The following is a 20,546-nucleotide window of genomic DNA, read 5'->3' as shown; positions in this document are numbered from 1 at the left end:
TTGGCAATCCACTCATATCCTCTGTCCCTCCTTTGTCTTTACCCCTGCTTCTTACCAGCACCTGGGTTATCTACTTGGCCAAGGAGAAATTGGCATTTCCCTGACAGTGACCACCTATTGCTTCTCTAGCATGCCCCGTGGGGATTTATCTCAATCCATCTCGCTATGACATATCACTATCCATTGCTAATTTTTAAAAAATATTTTATTTATTTATTAGAGAGAGAGAGCACAGGCGGGGAGCGGCAGAGGGAAAGCAGACTTCCCACTGAGCGACTCAGTCCCAGGACTCTGGGATCATGACCTGAGCCAAAGGCAGACCCTTAACCAACTGAGCCACCCAGGCACCTCTCTCCATTCCTAATTATGAGCCAGAGGGAATCTTCAAAAGAGTCAAAGCAGCTGGTAAGAAGCAGAGCTGGGCCTGAGTCTAGGCTGGTGGTCTTCCCTCCCCAAACTTATGCTTCATCTGGCCAATGGGGTAGGAAAAAAGAGAGAAGGAAAAGTCACAATTAAGAAAAAAAAGTTGCAAAAGGGCTTATTGCATAATGGTTGAGAACATGGGCCATGGAGCCAGACCGCCTGAGGTCAAAGCCCAGTCCTACCATTTACTAGACCGGTAATCTTGGACAAGTTAATTTCTATGTGCCTCTGTTTTCTCATCTGTAAAATGGGATAATAATAACAGGAACTTGTGAGGATTACATGAATGAATCCATATAAAACAGTGGTTCTTAATGGGGGTGATTTTGCCCCCCAGGAGACATTTTGGCAGCGTGTCACTGTGGCCACAGGGCCTGTGCTGTGACCAGAGCCTTCTCCCAAACTTACTCTGGCCTCTATCGTTCATGATGAGGGGAGTGGCGATGATGGCACACTAATGACAATTGTGGCAACGGTTCCTATTTCCCGAGCACCCAGGATAGGCCAGCTACTTTGCCTGGCTTCTCAGGAACCCCTCTTGTGACGCTCACAGTGACAGTTGCTCGGATTAGCCCCCCTCTGCAGAGGACGCGGAGGCCCAGGGAAATGAAACGGCTCTCCTGAGACTCAAGTTGTGTGCGTGGGGCTCAGCCTCTGTCTAACCTGGATGTGGTGTATGTAGCACTCCCCTTCCTGCCGCTGGAGGTGGCAGGAAGGGGCAGGCGCTCGGAGGGGACTGAAGGGCTGCCGGAGAGCCCGACTGCCCCCGGCGGAGCTGGACCAGGAGGCCCCGCCAGCCTCCCGCTGCACATCCCGACAGGCATCCTTGTCCCTGGGTCATGGTGCCTGTGTGGGCCCCTCAGCCTGTCCTTCAGCTGCTGCCTGCCCACCCCCACCTCTGATCCTTGGGGGCCTGCAGTGACCCCCACACCATGTGACGATGAGGAAGCCGAGGCTTACGAGGTTCACAGGCTCCCCAAGTTTACTTCAGTAATAAATGACAACTCTAGGATTCAAAGTCACACCTGTCTGACACTTGAGCCAAAGTTCTTACCTTCTAAACTTACGGATCCGAGTATCTATCGCTTAGTGGGCCTGTAGTAAGTGCTCAGTAAATGCCTAAAAGCAAGATCACCATGAGAGACAGTTACTTGTGCGGTACGCTTAGGATCTGTGCGCTGTTCCGCATCCACTATACGTGAATAAAATGCTGAAAACAAAACAAAACAAATGGGCTGTGTTCGTGAAGCTCGGAATGAATTTTGTGGCCGCGCCGAGAGCCCGTAGTCGTGCTTAACTGAAGACTTGTCACCACACTGCACGCTGTGATCTCGGCACAACAACACCTTTAGAAGTGCTGGGGTTTGATTTCATGTCTGTTCTTTCCTGGGGCCCCCGTCTGAGCTCCTTAGAAAGTTCACCCAGAGAAACGACTGCTCCTCTCGCGCTGCTTAGCTGTCGAAATGGAGACACAGTTGACTTCTGTTTGGGTTTAGTCACTGAGGTTTTCAAATTGTCACAAAAACACACAGATGCTGGCAATTTTCAAGCAAATCGCAAAACAGCGAAAGAAACCAAACTGTGTGCCAGCATGGGGGACCACACGGACCCGCAGGAGGCGCGCCGACTAGCAGCTTTCTCCAGAAGCATCAACAGAGCGGAACAGCCAATTTTATAATTAACTGGGAATCGGTCTCCAGTTAAGCTTCTGCTCAGTGAGAATGGCCAAGCAGTTCCCCGGGGAGAGCTGGTGCCCTGCCTCTTCCTTTGGGCCCTGGCGGACCTGAGATCTCTCTGCTTTACCACATTTGAGTGTGTGTTTGAGTGTGTTTCGGGATGTGAGTGTGTATCTCTTGGAGTCGAGCTCAGTGTGTGGGCAGGACACTCGGGAGAAAGGCGCCAGCCGTGCGTCAAAAGAATACGGAGGCCCTTGTTCAAACATTATTAAGAATTCCATGATGATGATTAAACCAAGCAGGGGGCCCTTCTAAGCCCTTCTAAGCAGGGGACCCTGTGTGACAGCTCAGGTCACACATCCATGACCCGGGGCCTGGCTACTGGATCACACCCCCAGAAGTTGGGGGACATAAGTGGGTGGGATCTCAACTTGTGGGCAAAACCCAGCCTCGGGGACTCCAGGGCACAGGACCCCACAAGAGGGAGGCCAGGGAGGCAGCAGGAACAAAATCAGCACCCCGTCCGGGGCTGCAACAACCACCACAACAAACAAATCCAATAGAACGATGCTTTCTGGAAGGCAATCTGGCAAGAAGTGTCACGATCTCACAAACCCTTTGATCCTGCAAATCCGCTCCTCGCACTCTGTTCTACTGTGACCTCCACACAAGGGGACAGGATGATGAACGTGAGGATGCTTATGGTCGCATTACTTGTGACTGACAGATGGAAACGGCCTAAGCCTCTGTCAAAGGGGACGGAGGCTGCCTCCCCAACGAGGATCTTTCCAGTAATAAGCGCCATGCGGGTGACCCCCTTATGACTCAACCACTCAATGACATCATCTAGGATCAAGTTTTTAAGCTTTCTATTTATGCTGAGGGTGGGATCCACTTTGTTCTGAGCCTGGACCCCCACTGCATGCCCACCGCCTCCTCGGGGCTACTCGCTCTACATTCTGGGCTAGAGCTGCTTGTCTCTGTCCTAGAACTCCCAGCCAAAGTCCTGAGTGTTCCCTTCCTTGAAGCAATTCCTGTGGCTGGAGGAATGCACATAATGCTTCTTTTCTGGTTTATTGTTGTTTGTTTGTTTTTTAAATAATAGCTTAGCAGAGAGCTCCTCCCTGGATGGCTTCCGGATGGAGGCGGGGCAGATTGGACGGAGGAATGAGCTGAAGGAAGAGGATATGGCAGGGGTGAAGGCCAGCTCCCGGAGGGTAAGGAGCCCCGGCTGGGGCCTGCTGCGTGCTGGGGGGGCCTTCTACCAGGGGTGGGGGTGGGGGGAGACATGACAGGAGCCAGACAGGAAGGGGCTTTCCCTTGCATCTGGACTGATGCAGTACCCTCTTCACTGGTTTCCCCGCCCTACCCTTGCTCCCAGCCGTCCAGTCTCCCCCTTTTCCATGCAATGGTCAAAATGATCTTTTTATAATATAAATCAGAGTATGCTCTCCTTAGATTAATTCATTTAGCAAATATTGATGAGTGCCTATTACATGCCAGGTACTGTTTGGGGCACTGGGAGACAACAGCGAACACAAACCCCAATCTGTCCCCTTGTGGAGCTGACATTCACGGGGAACTCTACGTGTTCTGCTCAGGAGTTAAATGTCTCCCCATCTCTCTCAGAGTGACAGATAACCCTGTGTCTCTGTTATCTATTACTGCATGAGCACCCCAAACTCAGCAGTGGAAAGCAGCATTCACTGTGATGATGATGATGATAACGATGATGGTGATGATGGTGATGATGGTGATGATGATGATGATGATGGTGGTGATGATGGTGATGATGGTGATGATGATGGTGATGATGGTGATGATGATGGGTGATGATGATGGTGATGGTGGTGATGATGGTGATGATGATGATGGTGGTGATGATGACGATGATGGTGATGATGATGGTGATGATTGTGATGATGATGGTGATGATGATGATGGTGGTGATGATGATGAAGATGATGTGTGATGATGCTGGTGATGATGCTGGTGATGATGGTGATGATGATGGTGATGATGGTGATGATGATGGTGATGATGATGATGGTGGTGATGATGATGACGATGATGGTGATGATGATGGTGATGATGGTGATGATGGTGATGATGGTGATGATGGTGATGATGATGATGATGGTGGTGATGATGGTGATGACGATGATGGTGGTGATGATGATGACGATGATGGTGATGATGATGATGATGGTGGTGGTGGTGATGATGGTGATGATGGTGATGATGATGGTGATGATGGTGATGATGGTGATGATGATGGTGATGATGATGATGGTGGTGATGATGATGACGATGATGGTGATGATGGTGATGATGATGGTGGTGATGATGATGACGATGATGGTGATGATGGTGATGATTGTGATGATGATGGTGATGATGATGATGGTGGTGATGATGATGAAGATGATGTGTGATGATGATGGTGATGATGCTGGTGATGATGGTGATGATGGTGATGATGATGGTGGTGATGATGGTGATGATGGTGGTGATGATGGTGTTGATGATGATGATGATGGTGATGATGGCGATGATGATGATGGTGATGATGATGTTGGTGATGATGATGACGGTGATGATGATGGTGGCAATGATGATGATGATGATGGTGATGGTGATGATGACGGTGGGGGCATCATCCAGGGGTTGACAGGACTCAGCCAGGCAGTTCTTGCTTAGGGCCTAGAACATAAGCTCCACAAGGCCAGGGCATTGTCCTTGCTCTTCACCGCTGCCTCCTCAGTGCCTAGTCCTGAGCCGAGCGCATTCGCACACTCCATCCTTATTTGTTCAGTGAAGGAGGGAATGGAGAGAGCATGCACATGGAAACCTCCTTGGTTTGGCATATAATTCAGCTATGTTAGCCCATGGTTTCCAAAACATGTGATTGTATGGGAGGCAGGGGTCCCCCCAAGGGCTTGATGGTCTGCTGCAGCGTCTCAAGTGTGGAATACACATTGCTGGGCACAGAAGGGGTGGCTTGGGGAGATGCCCCCACTGCAGGAAAACAGCCGGCCATCGTGACCTGGCCAGCAATCTAACTTCACACAAAACAGAGGGATTGGGGCCGGGGGGGATAGAGGAGAAACCTGTGTGGACAACTAAATAGACATGGCAGCTTTGTTAGACTCACGGGGCAGTGAGAGCCTCTGGGTGGCACGGGGCCAAGAATGTTAATATAATCCTTGTTTCCATTAACTTCTACTTACTACCTGTGGTGATAGATGCTCCCTTTAATGGTTGGAATATTGAGGTTTTTTTAAAGAATAGATGTAAGTAAAAATGTGACCCATGATTAGGGAAAAATATTAAGGAAACAACTGTACTAATTAGATACAGATAAAAATTATAAAGGTAGTAGGTAAATGTCTCGATTTCAGGAAACACTGGTTCATTGAAAAGATCCTGCACAAATGACCTGTGGTTAGCAGGAGGGAAAAATCTGGCATTGCAATGGGACCAGTGCGTCTACCTGCCGGCGCGCGTTAGGGGAGGACCCACAAAGCTGTGTCTGCCCTGGAAGCATTTGCTTGGCGCCCAAGTACAGGGGAAATGTTGGAAGATGAGGGTGTGTGGCTTATGTGTGCAATCCAGGCTGCCATAAGGCAATTTGGGGTTTTTTAAACCACCGGCAGCTGGTTGACTAACTTGGTCACACTGGGTACAACCATATACTGTCCCCCCCGCCGCAGTCGGCTCAACATGTGTGCAACTTCCTCCTTGAGCTCTCATCTGTTCCCCGTCACAAGGAAGGAACACACCAGACCAGTGTTTCCCAGGTGCTCCAGTGACCCGGGGAGGATGTTCCAAGTGCAGATTCCCAGGCCCTGGGCCTGAGCTCCTGGGTAGAGTCTCTGGAGGTGGGACTCAGGACCGATGTGGATGAATGGTTTTGTGGTGGGACCATGGGTAAGCATATGGAGGGGTGTATTCCATCATAAATAAGGTCTTGAGTAGAAAGGGACTCTCCAAGGGGACACCAACGGCTTGCCCACGCTCCACACAGCAGGGCTTGCATGATTCTGTGGTGGTCTCCACCAGATCTGGGAGAGGGAGTGAGTTCATTGCTACGTTTCAGAATCAGAACATACAGGGGGCCTCCCCAGCCTGCTCTGTTTCCCAGCAGTGGCAGTGTTATCAGTTAACATCTGATTCTCCAGTGTTATATATATATATATATATAAAACTCCCGTATTCTCCAGTGTCTTATTAGATCTCCACATTAGAAAGTGTGATGGTGTTGGGGGGTCTCGTGATTAGATGTGGGGATGCCCCTTGCGTCCACGTGAGTATGTGTTCTTATATGTGGCTTTGGTGAGCGCATGTGGCTGAGTGCATAGCTGTGCGTGTTCATCTGGGTGTTCTCCTCTGTTGGCGGAAGGAGAAGCCGAATCCCAGTGGCTGCAGGATACAGGCCTGTCAGGACTCCTTGGTGGCCAGGGCTTAGACAGTGACCACCAGGGGCCCCCATCCACCCTGACACAGCCCCCCGGTGGTTGCCATGTGCTGCCGGCTGGACATCCATCCTGCTAAGCCTGAAGACACGCCAGGCACCTGTCAGAGATGTCGGGGGCATCTGGGGAGTCTTCCATTCAGTGGTGAATAAGTGTCATAAGGGTCACTGCAGGCCCTGCCTGCCTGGGGCCTCTGTGATGTCACCAGGTCCTGGTGCTATAGTGGTTCTGTTGCAGGGCTGTATGGGCACGCGCGCACGCGCGTGTGTGTGTGCATGCATGTGCGTGTGCGCACAGACAGCATGAATGCTTGCGTGCAAGCTTGCAGGCCACTGTGTTCCCAGTTTACATGGAGGTCTTTAGCAGCTCTGGGATCTTGGGCAGGATCTCTGAGCTTCAGCTGCTCCATCTGTGACGGGGCTGGGAATGGCTCCTGTGTCCCGGGGCCATGTAGCCCTTGCTCCCGGCATGACATCTGGGAGCTGTCTGCCATCCGCATAGGATGCTTCTTCAGAAAATGGGGCCTCGGGTGTGAAATGGACCCAGCTTGGGTCTGGGGCTTCTAAGTCTCCTCCAGGTAAATGACCTTCATTCTCCAGGTGTGGGCATTGTCCAGCTGCACCACGGGGCTGCGAGCTGAAGTAAGAGGGGGTGCACACCGCTGAGCATTTTGCTCTTCTTGCGGCTGACTCGGGCAAAGGCTTGAATCCTCAGCCTCAGAGCTTGCTTCCTGGAGTCACGATCTCAGACCCTAATCTTAGGCAATTGGTACTGAGTTGGAGGGACTGAGGGCACAAGCCCGGGAACTTGCTTCTTGGGGCTCTGGGCTCGGAGTCGATGGGGGGAGGCAGCCAGTCCTGACTGTCTCTCTGTTCCGTTTCCAGCCTCAGTGCTGAAGGGACCGCCGTGTAGGAAGCAAGGGAGGAAGCCCTTGGATGCTGCTGGGCTCCTGCAGATGGCCGGACCACCTCTGAGAGACACCTTGTCGGTGAGCACGCTGCTCAGAGAGCTGGGGGCCGGGCCCCATCCTTCGGCACCAGCACATCCTGCCTCGCCCTCCTCACCCCTGCCAGGCTGCTGGGCACCCAGCACTCAGGGGTTGAACCTTTCGTTCACTGAATTCGTACCAGCAGCCTGACCCAGGGCCTTCCTGATGGACCGTTACTGTCCACCACTTAGGAAGTATGCCCCCTCCCCCTATAACCTCTACTCCAATGTGAAAGTACCTTCATTCACCCAAATAGAATGTTTTCTTTTCATTTTGAGATAATTTCAGACTCACAAGAAGTTGCAAAAATAGTACAGAGTTCCCATGTACTCTTTACCTAGTTTCTCCCAGGGAAAATATCTTATATAAGCACAGTACCTCAAAACAAATTTTTAAAATAATGACTTCCTATTTCTAAAGCATCAGAGATAGTTGATGCTTAGCATTATCGTAGTTCTGGCCTTGATCATTTGATTTTCCCCTGTGAGCGCATGAATGATGATGACTAATAATGTAAAGATACTACATACAGGCCTCCTACAGCGGACCAGGCGTTATACCCAGTACTTTACAACCATGATTTCATTTCATCCTGCTATATTGACAATAATTCCCTGAATAAATACACAATTTTAACAGTTATAGTAATTGAGGACTCACTATGTGTCAGGCACTGTGTTTCATATCCTTTATCTAATTTAATCTCCCCCGTAATCCCGTGAAGTAGATACTGTCGTAGCCCCATTTTGCAAGTGAGACTATTGTCACAGAGAAAGGTAAGACAATTTACCCAAACTCATAGGGAACGTCAGACTCTGAACGCAAAAGGTGGGACTCCACAGCTCACAGAGCAAACGTTAGGCTGTACGATAGCCATAGTGTTATTACCTACAAGCCCAGCATGCTTCCTTTCCCTTCTTAGGGCACTCCAAGGGGGCCTTGGGAAATAAGTTGGTCAAGTCGTCCTGGCAATACTAAACAAATCCATCAGTCCCTCGCTCCTGCGGCTTTTCACCTCTGACAGCCGCAATGTCTGGCGCTGCCTGCAGAACCCCACTGTGGCCTCTAGATGGCGCAGTCGAGCACAATGTATTTTTTCAATTAATATTCTACTATTATTCAGAGTAATAGGAAGAGGAGCATTGGAGCCGTGGTGGCACTGCCAAGGGTAGAGACAGATGGGGCGAGGGAGAGCAACAAAGGACCGGGATAGAAGCAAAGATAAGAGGCCCGTGCGGTGTTCCCTCTCCTTCAGCCCCTCCTGTTGGAATGCAAGTAATAAAAACAGTTTCCGTTTACTGGGGCCTCGCTATGGGCTTGGCATATTTATACTGAAATGCCCCTTCTGCTCTTGATTTTCCACAGAAACGTGGCTTTTCAGCATGCCCCTCGACGCCCTGCTGGAAGCTGATGGCAAAGCCCTCCCTGGCACCCAGTTCCCGCAGTTGTGCCCAGCTTTGGCTCATTGGGCCCGTGACAGGCTGCGTCTGGGGCCACCAATGGGAGATGTCTAGCCTGGGGGATAAGAGCGTGGGCTTTAGAATTGGGACTCCTGGTTTCAGATTCTGGCTCTGACACTTGCTAGCTCAGAGACTGGGGATGGCTTTTTGAACCTCTGTGAGTCTCCCTGTCAAGATCTGTGCAGTGAAGTTACAGTAACAGTGTCCTCCTTTTATTAAGGACGAAGTGAGAGCAATACATACGAAGCTCTCAGAGCAAGGGCTGGCTCCTGCAAGCGATCGAGAGGCTGTTACCCTCCTCCTAGCTCTCTCCTCTCCCCGGTTCTCATGGGAGAAAAACACAGCAGTTTGAACCCCACTCTTCAAGGGTGCCAGTTTAAACACTGGCTTCCTTCTCTCATAGCTGCTGTCCTGTTTTGGAAAAGACGCAGCTGGACATGGAAGGCATTCTCAGGGGGCCTGGATCCCAGGCCAGGTGGGCTTTCCCCACGTCATGGAGGCTGTGTCTCCCGAGCAAAGCCACGGGAGAATCCAGTTCCCAGCTTGCCGGTGTTCTGCCGTGGGTCCTGTTTGGGTCAGAGAATTCCAGGAGGGTGGAAAGCAGGGAGGCAGCAAAGTGGGTCACAGGGGTGGAGGCTGCGGGCCCTGGAGTCAGCCTGCCCACATTTATTGGGTGAAAGGCTGTGCCACGTGACTTACCCAGTTAGGCCATTTACTCTTCAAATCGGCCCTCAGAGATGGTGCAATTCCTTTCCCGATGAGGAAACTGAGGCCCAGAGAAGTGGTAGAGCAACTTTTCCTAGAGCCTTGGGCCAACTTCTCACTGGTGCCCCTCCTTTTAGGGGATGGAAAAATGGCTGGGGAGAGATTTCTCCATGGGCCTTTATTGCTGGGACAAGGTCCCCCACAGCGGTCATCGGGGAGCAGCCGGCACCTCTGCTCACCGCTGAGTACCCCCGGCCTTCACTACACTGCCCAGTGAGGGTGCCCCAGCCCTTTGCCTTTGCGGAGAAGAGCATTTGACGCCACTGACCCTGGCTGGAGAGATGACATGGTGGGAAGACAGGACCACCTGCTTCCTGTGACCTCAGCTGATGGGGAAGGAAGTGTGTGTGTGTGTACCTGTGCATGTGAGTGTCTGTGTATGGTGTGTGCCATGTGTGTGAGTGTGTGTGGTGTTTGCATGTACGTGTGTTGCGTGTGTGTGACGTGTATCAGGTACGTGTGTGTGCATGGGTATATAGTGTGTGCACGTGTATGTCAAGCACATGAGTGTGTGTGCTGTGTAACGGGGGAGCGGAGGAGGTACGGTTTGCACACCACAGTCCTTAGTCCTCCTACGGGCTGGCTTTCTTCCCTTCATGATGGCTGCGGGGTGGCGCTTATCAATTCATCTCATTGTGCATCAGAGGGCACACGTGTGTGTGCACAGCAGTCTGCCCGTGGGCACGTATTGCACTGATCCCCACTTCTGCCTGGACGTCCTCACAATCCACAGAGCGCAAACCCTCCTAGTTTGCTGAAAAGAATAAAGCAACCCACCTGAGATCCACCTGTGACCTAGCGGGAAACTCAGGTGCGCTCTATCTCTCTGATTCTCCGACAAGCTTCAGGGCTCAGGAAGTCGGATCCCCAGCCAAGGGCAGGGACCCTAAGACGTCCCCTCCAGCCTTTCCTTCCCACAGCCTTGTTTTAAAACAGAAAGCTTGTCACTGCCCAACTCCACCTGTTCCCCGCCCCGCCGCCTGGAATGAACCCTCAGTCCCTCCCCTCCTCTGCCCCTGGGGCCCTCCTGTCTCTGAGGGGGCTCCTCACCTGCCGTCCCATGTCTCCTTCCTCCCTCCAACCCCTGTGCTTGCTGTCTCCCTCTCTGGAAACCTGCCCCCTCGCTAGAGGGCTGCCACTTGGCATTCAGATGGCAGCTCGCTGTCAGCGCCTCCCAGACGCCGGTCCAGGCGCTGCGTATCCCAAGATTGTAGTGTCCATCAGTGTCTGAAGATACTTACTCATTTCTCATCTTACTTACTGTCTGTCTTCTCCCCTGAAACGCAAGCTCTGCAAAACTGTGACCTGTGTGTCTTCTTCCGTCCTGTGTCCCAGGTCCCTGCACTGGAGATGCCACCCAATAGGCACTGGATGGTGAGGGAGCAGATGCATGAATGAATGAATGAGCGACTGAAAGAACGAACGCGAGCCACGCAGGATCCAAGGGATGAGGCCCTGGCGCTCAGCCTCTGTGCCCCCGCGCAGCTGGTCCCCAGGCTCCTAAAGGCAATTGTGGGCATTTCTGACTCTGGCCTGGAGCCCTCGGGCCACACATCCGGGCGTGTGTGTGTGCACACGTGTGCACATGCATGTGTCTGTGTGTGTGCATGCACGTGCACCCACGGAATTCTTTTTATTCACGCAGTATAGAGAGTGAGCCTTGTGACCGGCATCAGTCAGGGCTGTCTGAGCTGACACGAGCCCAGGAAACAGTTCCAGGTCTTGTGACAAAGGGTTTGCTGGCTGTCCCTTGACTTGCGGGCTCTGCGATCTCCCCTCCCCAAGAAGAGGCCTCCAGTCTGAGGGAGGGAGAGTCCCTGAGCCAGAGGCTGAGGCCTCCCTCCTCCCTCAGACATCCGGGACCTGAAGCAGCCCCTGGCGGTCTTCCATCTGCTCATCCTGACTCTCCCAGAACCCAACAGAAAGGCGGTGAAGGTAAATGTTACTGGGGCGCCTGGCTGGTACAGCGAGCATGCGACTCTTGATCTCAGGGTCATGAGTTCAAGCCCCACGTTGGGTGTACAAACTGTAACCGGAGTGCCTCCATCCCACCAGCTCAGCCCACAGCCACCATCGTGGCTCCAAGTCCGCTCATTCATTCGTTGACTTAGTCATCCTTTCAACGACTGTGCCAGGTACTGGCTGCGGTGATGACAACAGCGATGACCGAGTCTTTCCTGAGGCTTCATCCCTAAAGAAAGTAGATGAGCCCTGAAAGAAATTGGTGTTTACTGGAGCGGGGACTGCCGGATGCCAGTCCTGTGTGGCCCTGACAGGTGTTACAGGGAAAAGGGCTCTGTGTCCGAATAAGGTGGGTGAACACGGACTCCTGGAAACAAGGCTGAGGGCTGTTCTTTCCTGCAGGCTTCTCAGAGCCTGCGGCGTGATCTCCAAGTGGGACCAGAGCATGTGGCACTTCCCCAGCCTAGCTGATCACGGACCTCTTTCATTGTGGAAAGCATTGCACGGCACTGGTATACGGCTGGGGGGGGGGGGGGACACCAATCTGGGAAATACTCTTTCAGGAAAATCCCACTGTGCGTTACAGGAGTAGGTGCTCAGGATGGGGGGCTGGGGCTGAGGTGCAGCCTTTGCTTAGCTCCGGCCCCCTCCTGGCTGTCTTTGGTCAAAGCCAAGGTGCACCTCTGGGGTGAGGCTGTGCGGAAGTCCGGGCCTACTGGAGTCTGTCTGCTGTGGGCAAGGGAGGCCCCGAGGAAGTCTGTGAAACCAGATAGCCAGGCTTGAGGGACCCACTCTTCATGCCTCAGCTTTGGCGGAAGAGACAGCCTCTTTGAATTTCTGTTGTCTTTTCAGTAAAATGAGGATAATAATAGCATCGTGTGTGGTTGTTTTGGTGACTACAGAGAACTCATAGGGTAGAAGGTGTGGTACTTTGCAGGGGCCCCATATATGCCCTTCCTTCCTCCATCCTTCCTTTCATCCTTCCATCCACCCATCCATCCATCTCTAGCTTTCCATCCTTCCATCCCTCCCCCCTTCCCTTCATCCTTATGGTTATGTGGCCTTGGGTGCATTCTCCTTCTCTGTAAAATGGGTACAGGGATAGAACCCACTTTACAGAGTGGTTGTGAGGACTGAATGAGATGACAAGTGCCTGTAAGGTGCTAACTCAGGGGCCAAAACCACAAAGAATACTTAATAAATGGTAGTGTTATCATCTCCCCCCTTTCTTCCCATTGTCTCTGCTTCCCTAGTTTTTCCTTTGCATGTTTTGGCAGATCCAGACTTCAGAAAAAGCAGCTGTCCTGGGGCTTTTGGGGAAAAGACCCATTTCCCAGAGCTGTGGCTCTTTTCTGCCTCATTTGCCTCTGAGGGAGGAAGGAAGGGGAAGGGTATGGGCCACAGCAGGAGACTGAGACCCAGGGAGGTCCAGATGAGCTGATGGCAAAGCAGAAATAACACCCCCCATCCCAGCCACTGGCTCCATCCAAGTGCCCCCAAGTTGTGCGGCATGGTGTTCTGGGAAACGTAAGGAGCTCTGGGACATGCTAAGACCTGAGGGAGGTTCTGGGGCCTTCCCCGGGCACTCCTGGAATTCCTCAGGAAGGTGGTGGCCTGAGAGCCAAGCAACAAGATGACACTGTGGAACGTTTCCATGGTGATGGCCCCTAATCTCTCCCTGCACCAATGATGGCCCCCAAACTCCCCAAGGGCAAGAAGAAGCAGCTGGCAGAGGGGGCGGCCGAGGTGGTGCCGATGATGGTGCGTGCTACCGGGTCCTGCTCTGGACGGTGAGTGTCATGAGTCAACCATGAGCGGAGGGGACAGGCTCCCATCCTCTCTAGGTCAGCTGCCCCACTGCTCCTGCCATCCAGGACTGCATGTATCTCTAGCTGTATCTCTCCAATCTCTACCTGTATCTCTTCTGGGATCTCTGTGGGATCCTATGTGTGGGCCCGTGTCTTCTTCCTCTCCCTGCCTTGATGTCCAAGAGGTGTCTACACTTTCTGTCTCCACTGCCATGCGTCTCAGTCAGTCCACTGCTGTCTGGGCTACCCCAGATTTGGGGTATTCCCTGAGCTCCTGCAAGGAGTTCCTTCACATTAAAGCTCCAATGACGCTGAAAAAGCCTCACTCCTGAGGCTCAGGAGCACAGGGCCTGCCTGAAACAGAGGCCCCAGCCAGCCTGGCCCCCCATGAGCCTCACCCTGAGTAACAGTCCAAGGCAAGGGTGAGGGACAAGAGTAAGAAGAGAGAGAAACCCCTTTGTGCTATAGGCATACAAGGCCTGCTGAAAGCTGAGGGCCGGGCAGGAGCCCTGGGAAGACCCAGCCAGCCCTGGAGACCCCCATGAGCACAAGGCGGCACGGTCCACCGCTGCCGGCTGGCCACAGCACCTGGAGACTCACAGCCCCTCACATCCGCCCACGTCCCCACCCACACGCCCCTCTACTCATCCATCCGCTGACTCACCTTTCCCCCTTCCTCCCTCCCTCCCTCCATCCGTCCATCAAGTCTGTAAGATAGGTTTTTTGTTTTGTTTTTTGTTTTTTGTTTTCATTCCAGAAACCAGCAAGTGAAGCTCTGACTGTTCGTTTCTCCCCCATCAAACCCAGGCATTCCTCTGTGTTCTAACCACACCAGATGCCAGCTCTGTGTTCTAACCACACCCTCATCCCACACCTCACACCTCTGAGTTTTTGCTTATGTGGTTTGCTCTGCCTGCAATTCCCTTTCCTTTTCGGATTCAGCCTAGTAGCTCTGCTCCTTCTTCCAACCTAGTTCAAGAGTCAGCCCGTCTGTTGACGGCCCCGCTCCCCGCCCATGCAGGTACCCGCCTGCACTCCCATGGTTCTTCTCCCCTGTGTCTTCCATCTCGGAGCTAATGTGACTAAGACACATTAGATTATAATAATTTCTATCATAGGCAGTTTTAAAAATTCCAGGAATACCTAAGTGTTTTCTTGTTGCAAGCTTAGTAAATGGGAGAATTCCCCCTCCCCCATGTGTATCATCTTGCTGGGGTGTCTCACAAGCAGGTAATAGAGGAGCTCAGAATAGAACCCATTTCTTTCAGACCTGCACACATGCTCTCTCTTACCAGGGTCCATGGGGTCTAGATTCTTTCAGCTCTGTCTGCTGGGTTCTGATCCAACAGACAGGCATGGGTTGATCTGAAGGTCTTTGGGAATTTGCCAGTGCAGGGCTGGCTGGGGCTTCTCAGAGCCTTAGCCCACGGCAGGTGTGTTCCTGGGGACGCCTCTGCCCGAGTGTGTCATCGAGCCACTGTCCCACGGCAGGTACAAGACCCCCCCAGCTTCTGTCTGGGAGACCCTGTCCACTAAGCCCAAAAGTGAGCTTTAACTCTGAGTCCCCTACTCCCTGGCCCAACATCCTACCAAACTAGTGTTTCAGGGGCGCCTGGGTGGCACAGCGGTTAAGCGTCTGCCTTCGGCTCAGGGCGTGATCCTGGCGTTATGGGATCGAGCCCCACATCAGGCTCCTCTGCTATGAGCCTGCTTCTTCCTCTCCCACTCCCCCTGCTTGTGTTCCCTCTCTCACTGGCTGTCTCTATCTCTGTCAAATAAATAAATAAAATCTTTAAAAAACAAACAAACTAGTGTTTCAGCCCCAAGTTCAACAAATACGTATTGCCACCCCTGCGTGGGGTTTTGGGACAGGAAAGAGGACACAGCGACCCTCACGGGGCTCTGCCTCTCTCCCCAGCAGCCTCAGGCCCCTGCTAAGACGGATTCTTTCTTGGTCTCCCAGGTGCGAAAACCTAATAGCCGTGGCCGGCCCCCTCAGCTCGGCGAAGGGGGCCCTCAAGACCTGGCTGCGAAGGTTACACTCAGACAGGGCTAAGGCGGGGGCCGGCCCGGAGGCGGCGGTGAGTGTCCTCTGCCCGGCTGGAGACAGGCACCAGGGGCTACAGGCACCGGCCTCCCGCAGGTACTCGCTCCCCGGCTGCCAGGAACGGCGTGCGGGTTCGGCCACCAGGGGGCGCGCCGGCCCCGTCGGAGCGAGCGAGGAGGCGGTGTCTTTGAAACCCGGGAGAGGACCCGACTGAGCCAGAGGAAGTGGCGCGGTGCGGGGACTTCCAGCAGCCATCTCCCCTACCCCACTTTCGGACAGCCTTTTGTGTGCCTGACCGAGGGTTGGGAAAGGGGGTTGCATTGTGAATTGTGAGCTGTGGGGTGACTGGGGTGAGGAGAGGAGTGGTAGAAAAGAAAGGCCTTTCGAGAACACGGAGTGCTCCTGGAGCAGGGTGAAGTCCAGACCGGGGAAATTGACCGGCGTTGTTCCGTGCCTGGCGTACATTTATATAAACCTATGCGCCTGCGTCTGTAGGTGCCTTGCACGCACTCCTGCTGTGTGTCTGAGTGTCAAGGCATGTGCACATGTGTGTTTCCATGCACACTTTGGGGGGCTTACGTATGTGAACATGAGATGCTGTGCACAGACAGCTGGTGTGTGTGTGTCTGTGTGCACCTTGTATTTCTAGCCTGGGTATTTGTGTAAGTGCACGTGTCTATGTGTTTATGTTCACACATATGCACAGACGGCTGGTGTATGTGTGTGTCTGTGTGCACCTTGTATTTCTAGCCTGGGTATTTGTGTAAGTGCACGTGTCTATGTGTTTATGTTCACACATGTGAATTCCAGGCATGCGTGTGTGTCCTCTGTGGATGGATCTTTTTCTTTCTCTGTAGACTCCCAAAGAGGCAAAGATCTAGGTGGCCTGGCCTATCACAGATCCCCTGGAGGTGCCCCTGACTCCCCCCCACTGTGGTAAGGGGCACCTCTCTGAGACAGGAGCCTTTTCCCTGCAAGGAGCAGGTGCAAGGAGGGGTCAGCCCCTCAGAGCTGAAGGCCACTGAGGGGAGTTGCTCATGCCACTGGCTTTTCCCTTTCTGGAGGGTTCAGAAGTGGGTTCTGCAACCTTCTTAGAGAGCTTCTTGGCTCTGAATAATAATGTTATTTAATGACTGCCTACTCTAGACCAGGTACCATGGGGAATGTTAGAATCACCATGAAAAGAACAGACGGGAGCCCTGGACTTACCAGCTCTCAGCCCCATGGAAGAGACAGACTGGAGTCAAAAGCCACACAGTGAATATCAAGTTACAAACTGTATTCGGTTTACAAGAAATACAGGGAGTAACGTAAATGTCAAACAACACACGGGGTATAGTTTGGGAAATGAGGTAAGGCTTCCAGGCAGAGAAAACTGCATGTGCAAAGGCCCTGAGGCAGCATGGCCAAAGAGGTGAGAAAGGATTAGTGGGGCTGATACACAGCAGTTGCTCCAGGATTCGAGAAACAGCTTGAGCTCTCTGTAGCCTCCTTGATGGAGTTGGCACGAAGGACTCTTGGATTGCCAGTCATTAGCAAGTGTCTTGTCTACTTCCTCTTTGTATGGATGGGAAAATTAAGGCCCAGAGAGGGAAAGGACTTGCCCAGGGCCACACAGCAAATGGGACAGATTCTGGGGTTGAACTCAGGATATCCATAATTATATGACAATTATATAATAATTATATAATTTTAATTATCATATGTAGTCATACAATATCCATAATCCACCTTGACTTAGAATTTGCCTCTCACAGCAGGCTCCTATCCCCCTCTGTCACCCCTCATTCCAACCCCCTCCCAGCCTCCATCCTGATGCTCTCTGGACCCACACCTGGCCCCCTGAGTGCCATCCAGCTGCCTCTCCCCTGCCTTTGGGCCCTGGGCTCCTGCAGGGGCTCTGGCTCTCCCGGGAGGGTTCTTACATCTCATCTCCTGCCTGGCACCCCAAATCTGTGAGGACTGCCCGGTCCAGCATGGGCTCCAGAAGCAGTTGATCTCGCTGCCTCTGGGAGAAAAGGTCAGTGGTGCAGCAGGTCTATAAAATCAGTGACATCCCCCTCTACGAGGCTGAAGGGAACATCTGTAGGCCCGGGGTGGGGGGTGGGGGGTGGGGAACGGGGCCAAGCCCAGGTCCCAGGGAGCTCTTGATCTCGAGGGCTCACTGGGCCCCTCTGGGGGAAACCAGGGTCCATTTTGGGGTGAGCCCTCGCCTGGGGCCTCTGTCTCCCATGAAAGCAGGTGGAACTGGGCTGGGAGGTGGAGGGTCAGCCAGCGCCGTGCGCCAGGATTCTGCCCAGGAGCGTGCGGTTTGCCTGGAGCTGGCTTGAGGCATGGGGAGGGCAGCATTTTTGGCTTAGTGTGACAGTTGCCAGTGCCACCGGTGACAGGGATGCCTCTGGGGCACCCCAGCCAGGTGGCTGCCCCTGGACCAACGGCCATGGATTCTGTAAGGCTTTCTGCGAACACATGCCCAGCTCTGCGGCTTCTTCCCCTGGCTTTGGGGGAGCCAAGGATGGGCAGCTCTTCCCAGCTCCTTTCTCAACGGCAGTGATTCTCAAACTGTGCCACGATGTACCCTTCATAGACGACTATGAAGATGCGGGGGCTGGGGCCTGAGAATCCGCATTTCTAACAGTTCCCGGGTGCTGCCGCCGCTGGTGCAGGACCCCCAGTCGGGGAGCCCCGGGCTGAGGAGCAGAGGCCGACGCAGGCTTTGGTGGTGGTGGCGCATTGAGGGAGCGGTCCTCCCGCAAAGCCTCAGGAGGGAGCAGGGAAGCGGGGGAAGGAGAGAGAAGTCCAGCCTTGGCCACATGGGGGCTCTGGAGTGCGGCTTGCGTCAGAATGGTTCCCTAGAGAGGCCTGGAAGTCCGTGGCTCCTACCCGGGGCCTCAGGCAGACGCTGGCTGTGGGATGCCCTGGGGGAGGCAGCACAGCCCGCAAGGCACCCGACATCTGCAGAGCCCACTGTCCAGACAGAGGGGTAGCTGGGAGCCACAGCAGCCAAGGCGCACACCGGTAGGGGTGGGAGTTGGGCACTGGCCTGAGGAGGCCCTGGGCCAGCCAGTGGCATCTTCCCTCCCACCGCCTTCCCCACAGGTGAACATCGCCTGGACCCAGAGGCCTACCTCTTAGATCTGTATGGCGCCAACCCCCATGGTGAGTGGGTCACTAAACAGAGCCCCCCTAAGCCCTGGACTCCGAGGAGCAGCCCCCGATGCCACACGCCTGTCTCGGTGGCCTGGGCCAGTGGACCCGGTGAGGGAAGCGGCTGCCTCAGGAGAAGGTCTAGATCGTCCTCCAAGGTGACCGTCTCTGCAGTGGCTCTCAGATCCCACAGAGGACTCAGGGCTGGGCTGTCTCCTCCCCTCAGGACCCCACACACAGAGCCCCGCTCCCATGGGCTCCCCAGCCCTCAGGACGGTGACTCCTGCGCCGTGCTCGCTGTACGGTCACAGCACACGGGCACACGGGGACTTGGATCTCCACAGTTTTGTCGGGGATTCCCGGCCTGAGGAGAATAAAAACACAGCACCTCCCTCAAAAGGCAGTTATTTTTCCCCCACGGAAAATTACTTTGAAAGTGGCCCTAGAATATATCATGGGACAGTCCTGGAGACAAAGCCAGAAGAACTTTGTGGCCTGGGCCAAGCCCCTTGCCTTCTCTGAGCTCCCTTGAAAGATGAGGGGTTGGGCCTCAGGAAGGGGGAGCCAAGGCTCTGGCCGTGAACAGCCTGGGAGAACTGGAAAGACAAGAAGGAGATCTCTCTTGGGGCGCCTGGGTGTCTCAGTCGTTAAGCGTCTGCCTTCGGCTCAGGGCGTGATCCCAGAGTCCTGGGATCGAGCCCCATATCAGGCTCCTCTGCTGGGAGCCTGCTTCTTCCTCTCCCACTCCCCCTGCTTGTGTTCCCTCTCTTGCTGGCTGTCTCTCTCTGTCAAATAAATAAATAAAATCTTTAAAAAAAAAAAGAAGAAGAAGAAGAAGAAGGAGATCCCTCACTGCAGCTCTCATGATTTAAATGTTGCTTTGTACAATCTTGTCATTTTGTAATACCATATTTAAATTCCACTTGAAGATGAAAGGCACACGTAAAATGTCGCTTTTAGTCCAATCAAGTTTTTTTTTTCTCCTCAGTCCAGCTCTTCGTGGGTGCTGTCCCTTCAGTGAGTGAACCTGGGGGCTTGGTGGCGAGAACGTTGGCTGTGTTTCTCAATGGGCTCTGGCCACACCTCGCACCTGCAGCTACCGAGGACCAGGAAGAAAACTCAGGAGAGGGAGGGATGGAGTCCTGACCAGCAGCGGATCCTCCCCGTCTCATCTCTGAGGCTTCCAGGTCTTTCCCTTCCTCCTCCCCCTTTCCGGGCTCTGTCTCCTCAGAGCAGGGGAAGACTCATTCATTCATTTATTCAACAACGAATTTATGAAATGCTTAACATATTACAAGGGCTTTGCAAGTTTAACCTCCACAATAATCCAGTGTCCCCATTTGGGTTCATCCAGGAGCTGCCCCTGAGACAATGATTCAAGTGCAAATAGTGATCCTAAGAAACACAGGGGCGTGGGGAGGTGAGAGGGGAGGCAGCTCATAAGAGGATGCATCATCAAGCAGGTCACCAGGGTAGGCAACCACAGCCTAATTCTACCGGAGAATTCTGAGAAGCAATGTAGAAGATATCCGTCTGACGTGTCCCCACCTGCTTGCAGCAGATTAAGAGCCTTTGAGTGGCCTCAGTTTCCCCAGCAGCTCCACCCAAAGACCCCAGATGGGATGAAGCATGAGTTTAGCCCAACACCAGCCCCACAATCCCATGAGGTAGGTATTACTCTCGTCCCATGTTAAGTATGAAGGAACTGAAGTTCAACAAGGTTAAAGCATGGGTTCAAAGTCACACAGAACGAGAGTCTCAAATGCCCAATTCCAAATCCAGTGTTCTTTCAGCC

At 53.3% G+C, this 20,546-nt stretch overlaps 1 protein-coding gene across 1 annotated transcript; it reads left to right on the top strand.

The window, feature by feature from the left end:
- The first annotated feature begins 548 nt into the window (after nucleotides 1–548).
- ARHGAP40 (Rho GTPase activating protein 40) lies at nucleotides 549–19,897 on the top strand. The gene is given in 20 exon segments (XM_048222104.1): nucleotides 549–619; nucleotides 3,205–3,293; nucleotides 3,296–3,316; nucleotides 6,502–6,605; nucleotides 6,607–6,653; nucleotides 6,655–6,718; nucleotides 7,076–7,151; nucleotides 7,459–7,562; nucleotides 9,865–9,932; nucleotides 9,934–9,974; nucleotides 9,977–10,000; nucleotides 11,640–11,726; nucleotides 13,336–13,434; nucleotides 13,437–13,516; nucleotides 13,519–13,539; nucleotides 15,497–15,571; nucleotides 15,573–15,635; nucleotides 16,462–16,540; nucleotides 18,704–18,763; nucleotides 19,740–19,897. Coding segments are annotated over 20 exon segments (1,431 nt in total).
- Nucleotides 19,898–20,546: the final 649 nt, after the last annotated feature.

Source organism: Ursus arctos, unplaced genomic scaffold (genome assembly GCF_023065955.2).
Source record: "Ursus arctos isolate Adak ecotype North America unplaced genomic scaffold, UrsArc2.0 scaffold_16, whole genome shotgun sequence".
Lineage (NCBI taxonomy): Eukaryota > Metazoa > Chordata > Mammalia > Carnivora > Ursidae > Ursus > Ursus arctos.
Note: the sequence above shows the minus strand (reverse complement) of the source record. Positions and strands in the feature narration are given on the sequence as shown.